General features: G+C 40.8%; 1 protein-coding gene across 6 annotated transcripts in view; it reads right to left on the bottom strand.

Moving 5' to 3' along the window:
* LOC135180060 (ephrin type-A receptor 6-like) overlaps positions 1-13,027 on the bottom strand; it is a 552,362-nt gene that overhangs the window by 411,129 nt on the left and 128,206 nt on the right. For 5 of the 6 annotated variants that reach the window (XR_010304263.1, XM_064152220.1, XM_064152215.1 and 2 more), the window contains exon 3: positions 10,808-11,471. Coding sequence is in view for 5 of the 6 variants with exons in the window: in XM_064152220.1 (XP_064008290.1) it covers positions 10,808-11,471 (664 nt within the window). In the remaining variant the exon portion in view is untranslated. The remainder of the gene's footprint in view (positions 1-10,807; positions 11,472-13,027) is intronic. The other variant, XM_064152218.1, reaches the window with a different exon arrangement.

Below are 13,027 nucleotides of genomic sequence, written 5' to 3'. Positions count from 1 at the left end.
AGTCAAACATGATTTCCCTTTGGTAATTCTATGATGGCTACTCCTTTTTTCATTCCATGTGCTTCATATTAAAATGAAAAAGAGATAAGAAACTCAGCATTGAATTTGGATTTTCATTCTTCAATCAAATGTTGCTTCCATGGTAACAAATGCAGAGATGGGAGAGAGCACAGGACCTGTTGTATCTGATGAACTACATCACAAAAGTAGTTAATAATCAGAGGAACTGTTGTTCTCTTGGGTTCTTTATGTAGCTGCTGCTCAGTTCAGTGAGACCCTGGTAGCACCACACTTGTTTGTGCTGGGCAAAGAAAACTGAGCTGAATGCTCACCTAAAAGCTCCACAAAGGAATAACTTTCAAAATAAATCTGAAGGCACACACTAAGAAGGACGGCAGTTGGCTGGCATGCTCTTATATGTTCTTACCAGTTCTGAAACAAACTCATTCCTTGAAATGACAAAGAAAAAATGATGCTGAAAAATAATGCAAAAGCAGTAGAAACATAAACAAAACCTGGCCTCATTTTCAGTAGATGCCAAGGAAATATGCCTGCTTTACAAAACAGAGTTAAGGAATATCACATTTGCAGGAAGGTAAAGATGTGCACAGTTGATGTTAAACAAGAAAGACTGAGAGCATTCTATTCCTTTATAGACATTAGAAGATTAAGGAGGAAGGCATTCTGGTTTTCCTCACAAGTACCACTTTTTCAGACTACTGATTTCAAATTGTAGGATAGCTTAAATCAAAAGATCTTAATACAATGAAACACAGTGATAGAAAACTGTATCTAGGTATCCTTCATATTTCAAAGCAAAACAGTATAGAATTAAGGCACCAAAAAAAAACCCCAACCAAACCCGAAACTCTAGCATGCTATTCCATTCTTATTTTGTGTCTCAGTGGGAAGAGAATGACAGATGGAAGTATAAAGCATGTTTACTCCCATCAGATCTTTGATATGCAAATGCTTGTTCTGAAAGAATGAGGAAAAACACTGACCAACAGACATCCTTTCAGAAGAGAAGCCTGAGGGAAAAGAAAAATAAACACTCCTTGGCAGCTACAGTATGAATACTGACTAAGGTGAGTTCCACCGCAACACGTTCCTGAGGGAAGCATTGTGTATTGAAATATAAGATCTTGACAATGTTAAAACACAAGGATTACAAGAAGCATGAAATATCTTGGGATACTGCTAATAAATAAAATACATTTACTCATGTGTCTTGCTTTTTCTTGTATTTCAGCACAGTGGTAATTCTATTGTAAAACTTAGAGAAGAGCTAACTTCAGCCTCTTTGGTTTTTGTTTCTGTTTTTGTTTGGCAGTGATGAGACATCAGTTGATGTTTGAAGCCTGCTCTGAAGCACTGTCTGGTGGAGTCAAACTGTCTCTGTTAACTGCACAGAGAATAAGATGAGATTGGCCTCTCAGACCTTCCAATACACTGCAGTGTCCTTATTGATCATCTGGAGCAGGATGGCCAAGGGATCAGGCCCAGCCAGCATGGGTTTAGGAAGGGCAGGTCCTGTCTCACCAACCTGATCTCCTTTTATGATCAGGTTACCTGCCTGGTGACTGTGGGGCAGGCTGTGGATGTAGTCTACCTGGAATGCAGCAAAGCCTTTGACACAGTCTGCCACAAGAAGCTCCTAGCCAAGCTGGCAGCTCATGGTTTGGACAGATTCACTCTGTGCTGGATCAAGAACTGGCTGGATGGCAGAGCTCAGAGAGTGGTGGTGAATGGTGCCACATCCAGTTAGCAGCTGTCACTAGTGGTGTTCCCCAAGGATCAGTGCTGGGCCCAATCCTGTTCAACATCTTTATTAATGATCTGGAGCAGGGGATTGAGTCCAGCATCAGTGAGTTTGCAGATGCCACCAAGCTAGGAGCAGGTGTGGAGCTGTTGGGAGGTAGGAGAGCCCTGCAGAGGGACCTGGACAGGCTGGATGGGTGGGCAGAGGCCAATGGGATGAGATTGAACAAGGACAAGTGCAGGGTCGTGCACTTTGGCCACAACAACCCCAAGCAGTGCTACAGGCTGGGGCCAGAGTGGCTGAGAGCAGCCAGGCAGAGAGGGAGCTGGGGGTCCTGGGAGATAGTAGGCTGAAGCTGAGCCAGCAGTGTGCCCAGGTGGCCAAGAGAGCCAATGCCATCCTGGTCTGCATCAGGAGCAGTGTGGCCAGTAGGACAAGGGAGGTTATTCTTCCCCTGTACTCAGCACTGCTCTGGCCACACCTTGAGTCCTGTGTCCAGTTCTGGGCTCCTCAATTCAAGAGAGATGTTGAGGTGCTGGAAGGTGTCCAGAGAAGGGCAACAAAGCTGGTGAAAGGCCTGGGACACAAACCCTATGAGGAGAGGCTGAGGGAGCTGGGGTTGTTTAGTCTGGAGAAGAGGAGGCTCAGGGGTGACCTCATTGCTGTCTACAACTACCTGAAGGGACATTGTAGCCAGGTGAGGGTTGGTCTCTTCTGCCAGGCAACCAGCAATAGAACAAGGGGACACAGTCTCAAGTTGTGCCGGGGGAGGTACAGGCTGGATGTTAGGGGGAAGTTCTTCACAGAAAGAGTGATTGGCTTTGCAATGAGCTGCCCAGGGAGGTGGTGGAGGCACCGTCCCTGGAGGTGTTCAAGCTAAGACTGGATGAGGCACTTAGTTGACTGGCTAGGGCTGGGTGCTAGGTTGGACTGGATGAGCTTGGAGGTCTCTTCTAACCTGGCTGATTCTGTGATTCTATGATTTCTGACAGTGACATTGTCAACATTGACATTAGCTTAAAACCTGATCCAAACTAAGTTTGTGACCCTAAAAAACCCTAAACAAACCCCACAAACAACAAAATAATTCTCCCTTACAACACATTCTAACAATTTAATAATATGACAGTGCTTATTACAACTCTTTAGTGAAGCCAGGATGTTTGTCAAATGCACCCAACCTCTTTCCCATATGTGAGAAAGCCAGCATTGCATCTCTTCCAGTCAGCCACAGAACTGAGGTGGGATGCAGAATAAATGGTCCATGAAGCTCAGAGTGCAGGAATATGGTAACATTTTAGAGTCAATAAAAAATTACTTTAAGAAATGTAGGAAGGATAAATAATGCTGGTTTTCACATGATTATTTGAACTGAATATTAAGCAAGTTCACTAAGATGCTAAAGCCCAAAATAATACCACCAACTTCCTTATATTTAATACATTCAAAGTGCAGCGTGCACTGACTTTTATTTTTTTTAAGGGTTTCATACTTTCTCCAACCATCACTAACACAGAAGACTAATGCAGAAATAAAATACCTTTGTAAGATACTGAAACATCTAATTGCTCACAGTGGAACTGAGGCCATGGATTTCTCCCAGCTATGAGTTTTTTTGAGAAAAAAGACCTATGACTTTAAATAGCATTATCATTAACGACAGCTATTGTAACCATTTGTTTCTCAGACTGTCCATGTTTTACATCCCTGTTGTAATAAAAACACCCAACCCAAACTGTAACAACAACAAAATCATAAAAATCCTCAACCCTCCCACCACCAAAAAACCCCAAGCCAAACCCCAAGTAAGCACAAGCCCATGCCACTCACAAATGAAAAAGCAAAGCCCTATAACAACACATGTGGAACAAACGATACACTGACGTTCTGGATGTTAAAGCTAGAAATAAACAGTACATCAATATCTTTAATATTACTACTACTCATTTCCAAAAGGAAAAAAAAAACAAGCAGAACATTATATTGTGCTCTTGTCCTTGTGTTTCAGATTAAATTGCTCTGTTGATGCTACTGACATTTAGGTTAAGAGAGATAGGGTGTAGATATAAAGAATCAATCAAATACCACTTACTCAGGTTGCTTCTCTAGTAACTACACTGTAGGTCTTTTGGATGCAGACAACTGTAAAAAAATACCAGAGACAGAGATTCTGTCCAAATCAGTGGGCTGTTTTACAACTACTGCCCCTTAATTTCTTTCAGGTTTACCTAATTTATTTCTAAATAGTAGGGAAGCCCATAAATCAGAAAAATAACAATTTTACAGCTTTCTCTTCACAGGTTTGTTTTTCTTTGGTTGGGTTTGTTGTTGTTTTGTTTTTTCTTTATCACACCAATTCATTTTCTGTTTACTGCAAACAGCAGCTTGCCCTATTGCTGGCTATACCTTACAAGTTTTTTAATCTGCTGCCATTCACACCATCCTGCCTCATGACAGCTTTAAAATGAAAGTGCTGACTGGAGCAAAGTATTGTAGGGCTTGAAGATCAGATTGTAATAGTAGAGGCTTCATTTTCTGCTGCTGTTTTTAGGTTCTGGGTATGTTAAGTGTTGGCTCTTCCACTGAGATGTTTGCCCTTTTCCAGTCAGCAGAACTTCACCAGCCTGCCATGACCTTTCAAACATGATGGGCAGTGGTTTAGCAACTTCATCTACCAGTGCCCTCAGGACCCATGGGTGGATCTTGTCAGGCCCCATGCAATAAAGTAGTAAAACAACAACCAGCAACACGCATTTTCTGTGATTATGACTAATTTGTAAAAGCAGGCACAGTTGTTTGGAAAAAAAAATCTCTAAACTGTCTCAAAGGTTCTGCTCCATTTCTTTTTATATCAACATCAGGTGCCACATGAAACAATTCTGCAGTTGAGTTCTTGATGATTCTGCCTAGTAGAGTTCTTTCAGTTCCCTATTAAGGACTGTAAAGCACCAAAGACACTAAAGCATTGCCACACTACAGATCCAAAAGAATCAGTTTCCTTTCAGAATCAGACATATGAAAGTAATACAGCAGGTGATCTTACTGATCCTTTGTTCCTGCTAAGAACCGTGCAGGTCTTCAAAAAGCACTGCAGCTTCAAAGCTTGTCTTAAAAGTGGTAGGGTCAGTGATGTAAGCTGCAAGAGAGAACTGATCATCACCACCAGCACCTCCATTAAACTACAGATGTTGAGTTTTTCCCACACGAGATGACATAAAGCAATGTGTAATCCTCACTCCCTGATTCTGCATCAACTCCAGGACATGCTGCACTTGAGCAGCACGGCAGGACAATATGCTGCCAGGCATACAGTTTTGCTTAAGGAGGAGCTGTCAAACTTCAGCTCCCCTTAAGAAGTGTGGTAATTCAAACCCTCACCTGAACTACCGAGGACAGAAAAGTTTCTGTAGCTAGCACCTCAGCTTTCGTGGGCATTCTCCTTTCTGTCCCTTTTCTCTTCTACAAAGGTATCAGTCAGAAATCTTGTACTTGATAGTACTGCACTAGTCATCCAATTTTATTATAATTTTATCTGTCTTTACAGATGTTCCTTCAGTGCCTATGGGCTGCCAAAGCAGAGTAGATCTTACGGGTAAATAAATACAGGAAAAAAGCAAAAGGAACCCTATACATATTGTATCTCTATAACTAGTAGGAAACTCGCCGTTCCAATGTACATGCTTCTTGCTCTTCTTGTTTTCATGACAGCAGATATGTAACTAAAGCATAACCGTAATACTAACTTTTAGGCTTTCCAATAACAAAGACATGCTATTGTATGGAGACAAGGTTAGTTCACATTCTCTAATTGAATCAGTTCAAAAGGCTGAAGATAGGCTGCAAAGACAGAAATCCTAACACCGAAACATTTCTACAAAGTCAAGTAATGAATACTCAATAGATTCAGGCATTAGTATCCCTAGCAAGCATTATTCATTCAACTCAAGGTAACATAATTTGAATGTTAAGTTCCTTACTGTATTTGTTTTAATGAAAACACACCAGCTGAGTTTCTCAATGTCTGTTATTTTCCATTTATAAAGTTTCTTCACCATACCATAAAACCTGCTTTGGGGAGGAGTGAGAAGTTCCAGAGAACAGTCCTCAAGAACAATCAGCATTTTACAGTCAAAATACACTTCTGCATTGTGCTTCATTGGTTAAGATTAAAATAACTTCTGAAATGACTACATTAATTAGCATTTACTATATATAGTTGAATCTGCAATTAATTGCCCACCTTATAATAATTCACACATTTTTTGGCAAATCATCGAAGAATCAGATTTTAGTTATCAGCCACACAGTTCCTATTATGTCATACCCAATCAGAACTAAACTGTTGTAATTAAGTTTTTATAGAGCTCCTTACCATGACTGTTTTTTTATTGTGTAATAAAAATCCATTCAAAGCCCTAATATAGCCTAATTGCACAACTTCTGTCTTGGAATGACTTTCAGAGAAGATATGACATTAAAGTTGCTTATTTTAACTGAATTTTATTAGAATCCTGTGCAACATCTCCTTCAACAATATGATTGTGCTAGATTACATGGTCCTGCTCTGGCAGGGGCGTTGGACTTGATGATCTCCTTGGGTCCCTTCCAACTCCTAACATCCTGTAATCCTGTGATTTGTGAATGGGGCTGGTACCAACAATTAATGAAAAAGAAACAATTCATATCAGAGACAGTTAAGATTAGCATTGTCAAATTATACACACTGACTTATTAACAACTACAAAAAATCAGAAGAATATGTGAATGGGGACACTATTTCAGGAGTTTGAGTAAAAATATCTTGGAAGGAGATTTAAAATAAAAGAGCTATAGATTGTCTATACAATCAATTCAGAGATGATGTTATTTTTTCAGGTAGACTATTAAGAAGTTACACGAGACACAAATAACTGTGAACCTCTTGCAAAGAAAGTGACTTTTTCCTCACTGACTTCAGAAGAGGAAGGCAGTCTCCATATTAATGGAAAAAAACTCTTTATCAGTGTGTCTCTAAACTGTTTTAGTCACGTTGGGTATACATTTAGTAAGTATGGACACTGTGAAATCTCCTTAGACACTTTCATTCTGAAGTGATGCCTTTAATAGCAAGCACAATAGATAGAGAATACTGACAGATACACAAAGAGAGACACTCATAAAACAGACATATATTGAAATAACTGAAATGTTACCAGTTAGTTTACTTTCAACTCCTAAAATCCACTTCTCTTGCTTCTTTATGATTTTAACAGCAGTGGTAAAGAATGATCAAACACATTTTTATTCTCATTCTTGCTGCTTTGTGAAACTATGAGCAATGTCAAAGGCAGAATATCATTCCTTATGCCATTTTGTACTTCCTCAATAGAGTGCAGTATCCCTACTAATATCAAACCAGAAATTCTGTCACAGATAAGCCTTATTTGCCACGAGGATCTTATTATTTCCCACTAAGCCATGTGCTGGTGTATAATTTACATTTTTATACCATTTCCAAGTAGGAAAAAATATTCAAGTAACAGCAGATGAAAATGTAGTAGCTTCTCCTTTTCCTCCAACTACCTGTCCACTGCTCTCTTCTATGAAAACAAGCCAAATACAAATGTTACAATTTTTTCCTTAAAAAATTAGTAATGTTCAGATATTTTAATATTTAATTGACAGAAAAGTCAGTTAAAGAGGTATCGATAAGTTACAAATCTTTCAAAGCCTAAATTGCCGATCCATGTATCAGTCCCTATGGCTGCAGGACAAGGTTGCTATCAACACTGATAGTGACCTCAGTTCAGTTCATAATGATCTAAACACTCTCATTGTCAAAAAATTCCCAGGTGCCCAAGTCTGAATCTCCATCGGCAGCATTGGCACAAGTGGAAATGGGGCCTAGCTGACATTAACTCTTTCAGCTCATGGTTTAAGCACAGGAGCTGGAAAGTGGGCACACCTGAAATTAAATTGTTGCCCTTTAATTCTGAAAATGTCTTATACAGGTTGGGCTTGCTGTAGGCATGATGTTCACAGAATCACAGAATGAACCAGGTTGGAAGAGACCTCTAGGATCATCGAGTCCAAAGTAGCACCTAACTCTTCTAATTAAATAAACCATGGCACTAAATGCCCCATCCAGACTCCTTTGAAACACCTCCAGGGATACTGACTCCACCACCTCCCCAGGCAGCCCATTCTAATGCCAATCACATTTTCTGTGAAGAACTTCTACCTAATGTCCAGTCTAAACCTGCCCAGGCACAGTTTGAGACTGTGTCCTCTTGTTCTTCCACTGGGTGCCGGCAAGCAGAGCTCAACCCCACCTGGCTACAGCCTCCCTTAAGGTAGTTGTAGCCAGCAACGAGGTCTGCCTTGAGTCTCCACTTTTCCAGGCTGAACTCCCCCAGCTCCCTCAGCCTCTCCTCACAGGGTTGTGCCCCAAGCCCCTCATCAGCCTTGGTGCCCTTCTCTGGACATGTTCAAGCAAGCACCCCAACATCTTTCTTAAATTTAGGGTCCCAGAACTGGATACAGTACTCAAGGTGTGGCCTGACCAGTGCTGAGTACAGAGGCAGAAAGCCTTCCCTGGTCCTGCTGGCCACACTGCTCCTGATACAGGTCAGGAAAGAATGCAAGATAAACATACTTTCAGAAAACTTTTGAAGATGATGAAATGAACACTATTGGATACCTTCAAAAACTATTTCAAATCACATATGGAAGTTCTACTAGACTATAATTTTCTAAAATACTGATTTGTTCCTCTTGGCAGAAAGAGATACATGCAAACACTCATAGCTTTGGCTATTCTGTTTCGTTCAGGAGATGTTTGTTCAGCAGCAGACTGCATAGCCAATTGAAAAAAATGAGTGGAGTCAATACATTGCAGAAAAATTTCCGACCATTTCTTCTGGGCTTTCTTCATGCTTTGATTTCTGGTTACACTGTTGCAGAGTATGACTTACACAACAGACAGAAATTCATCAAGACTTAACGACTTGCAAAAAGTCATTGTCTCATCAGGACAAAAATATTTTGACTTTATGCAGAAAATTATACTTGCTTCCAGCAATGGCAATGTCAAAAAATGTTTTGCAATCTTTGATAAATAATTCCTGCAAGATTAGACAACAAAATACATTTAATTTTCTGATTAAAATGCATAGTGTGCTTTTTAAGTGGTTGATACTGCTCAGTGTTGCTGTCCAGCTTGCCTAATACTACCAAATCTTAGGAGATCTTGAGCAAACTATTTGGGCAATTAGCAATATTAATTTATATAATTATGGACAGAGTCATAGAATCAACCAGGTTGGAAGAGATCTCCAAGATCATCTAGCCCAACTTAGCACCCAGCCCTAACCAATCAACCAGACCATGGCACCTATTCAGCAGTCCTGGCAGGTGGAAAATAAGTCTCAGTGTGTACATTCTTTGTGGGAATGCAGAATGCAGAAGAGTTGTGGGGTGCAGGTGCAGGAGAGCTGTGGGAATGGAATGAAGAGAAAATGACAACAGGCAGATCCTTGTAATAACAGACCTTGGTTCTCACACGCAGCTGGCCGCCTTGTCTCAGAAGGGGTAGATAACAGACACTTTGGCAATGAGAATAACAAGCTGTGGTTTATGCTGATGGGGTGGGTTGTCCCTGACTAACTATGCTAATGTGTAGGCGTGTGCTCTACTGGCTGAGTGTATATATTTAGGCTGGTACATTCAGGCTCCTGTGTAATTCACATTGAATCATCTGGAGACCCTCGTGCCTGGCCTACGACCATATTGGTCTATGGGCTTGTTTACTGTAGTCCCACGGCAAGCAGAGAGCAGGCAGTGCGGCCTGCAACAATTCCTCATGGGGAATAGTCTCAAATTGAATCCCCAAAGGCTCAAAATCTTGGGATTTACTCAGTTATACCAGAGCACTTGCAAAGTATAATTGCATTTACAAGTCTTTTTCATTTGTGCATGAACTGCAGTTATCAAAAATCTGTCAAGTGCAAATAGTCTTTTGAAAATGGCAGAATGAGGGTTAATGAACTACAACACCTCTTGGACTGTGAAGAAGACATGCATATGATTTGCTCCAGCATATATTCACTGCTCTACCTGTGAAAGTAATCACAGAATCGTAGAATCATAGAATCAACCAGGTTGGAAGAGACCTCCAGGATTATTCAGTCTAAGGCACTAAGTGCCTCATCCAGTCTTTTCTTGAACATCTCCAGGGACAGTGACTCCACCACCACCCTGAGCAGCCCATTCCAATGCCAATCACTCTCTCTGTGAAGAACTTCCTCCTAACATCCAGCCTAGACCTCTCCCAACACAACTTGAGACTGTGTCCCCTTGTTCTACTGCTGGCAGGCACTGATAAAAGAAGAAAGTAAATTTCCCTTCATAGGAGGGGAGTTTTATTCGAACATCTTGAATCTGCTGTCACAGTGACAGGGTGCAATGCAGTGTTGTGTGGTCTGTTCCAAATAGGGTCTCAATCACCTCCAATTGGACTTGAAATCTATTGGCTTTTCACTATGGTAACATGCATGTTATTCATGAAGGCATTTAAAACTCTATGTTTTACAGAAGCATTGATAATAATGTTATCTTTTCAAGCACATTCATATTTGTCTTTATGTGCCCACAAGAAAGATTTGAGTCAGAATTAATTGGTTAGATTCCCTATTTAGACACATGAAGGAAAAAAGATTCTTCTTCAGTCACTGCTCATCTTGTGATAAATATCTAAAACACAATAGAGGAATACTGCTCCAAATCATGCACTTATCTCCAGCAGATATGGAAGGAGTGAAAGTAACTAGGTGATCTACACGTGTACATTAGACAAAATGAAGGTCATCTTTGGTAACTAAAAGTTTCCTTAGAAATCCACAATATCATGACTTCAAACACCTTGCTTATTTCTGGACAAGAGGCGTTCCTTGGAAAAGTGATGCAATATCTCCAATATAAAATGAGCTATTTGTTGTGCATGCAACATTGTAAGATTTGTTTTATTATTATAAATAAATAAATGTAAGTCAAACAATGTTTTCTTACCATGGCAGGAGCCATCCAATTCTTCATACCCTACACTGCAGATGCATCGTCCTAGAGGCACAAGCCAATCACCATCTGCTCCACAATGCAATTTTGGAGTGTCACGTTCCTCTGCACTCTTCACACAGGAGCCTCGTACTTCCACCAAAGAGGAAGAATCAACCCTTGGAATAGTATCAGGAAACATAGCCAAATTACGGACTGTGAAAGGGCACTTCTTGTAATAAACACGGACCGAGACCAAAGCAATGCATGCTCCAATGTCTTGAAAAGCAAGATAAAATCCTTTCTTATTTATCGGCCCAACCTCACGAACCTCTGTATTGAGTTTAAGAATGCGGTCACCCAAGTCCATCTGGGTAAAGCTTTCATCAGCTGCAATAGTATCAATTTTAACATACTGGTTTGGCTTGAATTTTACTCCATGTGACTCATCTGACTCCAGGTAGTAGATATTGAAAGTTTCCTTGCAGGTTCCCAGTACCCATGGAATGCTGTTGCAGTCCCTCAGGGTAAACTTCATTTCCACGTAAATTTTCTGTGCAGCATCACGGGAGATCCAGTTTGTTTGAAGCCAGTTGTTTTGGTTTGGCTCCATCACATTACATACCTGGTAAGTATGAATAGGACCATTGTGTTCATCCATTTCAGTTATGGAATCCCACTGGAAAGAAAATAAAATTGGTCACATTTATGTTAGTAAATTTAATAAGTCTGAGAATATTCCTGGGCATGTCATTACATCAGAAAAAAAAACCCAAACCCTGATAGAACATTCCTGTTTGGTATACTGGTGGGCTGGTCCTATGGCAGTCCTCTAAGCAATTCCCACAGCTCAGGCACATGGCACTAGCCAGACATCTGCAGCAGTTAGCAGCTAGGTATATGGTGTAAGATGTCCTGGTTTACACAGCTGCCTAAGAAACATCTGACTGTATATATAAGGGATGCTACTTTTCTGGCTCCATAGCGCCTGCGTTAGACTTCCTTTCACTAAAAATGAAAGAACAACACAAAAGCAACCAAAACCAAATTAAACAACTTAATCCCCCCAGAATCCCTCAAGAACCAACCAACAAACAAATCTGTCACAGGTAGCATGCCTTCAATAATTCTCTTTCTTAACAGATGAAAGAGGAATGAAGTAGGAGTGCTTATTTCAGAACTACAAAGTATTGTTTGGCCTGTGGCCTCCAGGATTAAGAAAACACAGGAAGTATGAGTTCAGTTAGCCATTTACAAGTAATAAAAACTATACCTATCACCATCTGGAAGCACCATAGAAAGAAGGACTTTATCTTTTTCTATGAAAGAGCAAGACTTTACTTAAGATTCAGGTCCTCATTTTCAGATAAATTCCTATACATGTAAGGCCCATGTGAACATATAGAAAACTACCTGGCTTTACTTTTAGGAACAAATAACGTCACAATATGGAGGTGGGGGAACACATATGACTACAGGACTTTTCACACAATCTTTACTTAAAACTGAAACAGCACACCACAAAATCACACAACAACATTCATTGTGGCAAAACAGCAGGAAAACAAAATAACCTGTGGCTACGTTAGCCTGAAAATTTTGATTTTAAGTGGTGACTGGAATTAACTCAGAAAAAGGAATTCCAAATGTTGCTAGATGCAACCAGATAATTTGGACTCCTGGTCACTGCAGCATGCACCTAGGATCTATGCAGAAAATTGTACCCTACTTTCCCTAGTTCAAGACAGACAGGGACCTGCTGGAGAGAGTCCAGCAGAGAGCCACGAGGATGACTGGGGCACTTGAGCATCTCCCCTATGGAGAGAGGCTGAGAGCCCTGGGGCTGTTTAATCTGGAGAAGAGAAGGCTGGGAGGGGATCTGATCAATGTGTACAAATATCTGAGGGGTGGGAGTCAAGTGGCTGGGATCAATCTCTTTTTGGTGGTCAGCAGCAATAAGAGAAGGAGCAGCGGCTACAAACTGGAACATAGAAGGTTTCACCTCAACATGAGGAGAAACTCTTTACAGTGGGGGTGACAGAGCCCTGGCACAGGCTGCCCAGAGAGACATACAAACAAAGCAAACAAACCGGGGAGCCCAAAGCCGGACACAGTGAAGGCCTTTAGAGGCATCACTTTCTGAGACAATTCCTGTAACAGCAAGAATGATAACCTCATCTAAAGGTTCCATTCAAAGAATTACAAGTCATAGTCTGGTTGATCATATAGGACTGG

The sequence above is a fragment of the Pogoniulus pusillus genome, chromosome 12, assembly GCF_015220805.1.
Source record: "Pogoniulus pusillus isolate bPogPus1 chromosome 12, bPogPus1.pri, whole genome shotgun sequence".
NCBI classification, from domain to species: domain Eukaryota; kingdom Metazoa; phylum Chordata; class Aves; order Piciformes; family Lybiidae; genus Pogoniulus; species Pogoniulus pusillus.
Note: the sequence above shows the minus strand (reverse complement) of the source record. Positions and strands in the feature narration are given on the sequence as shown.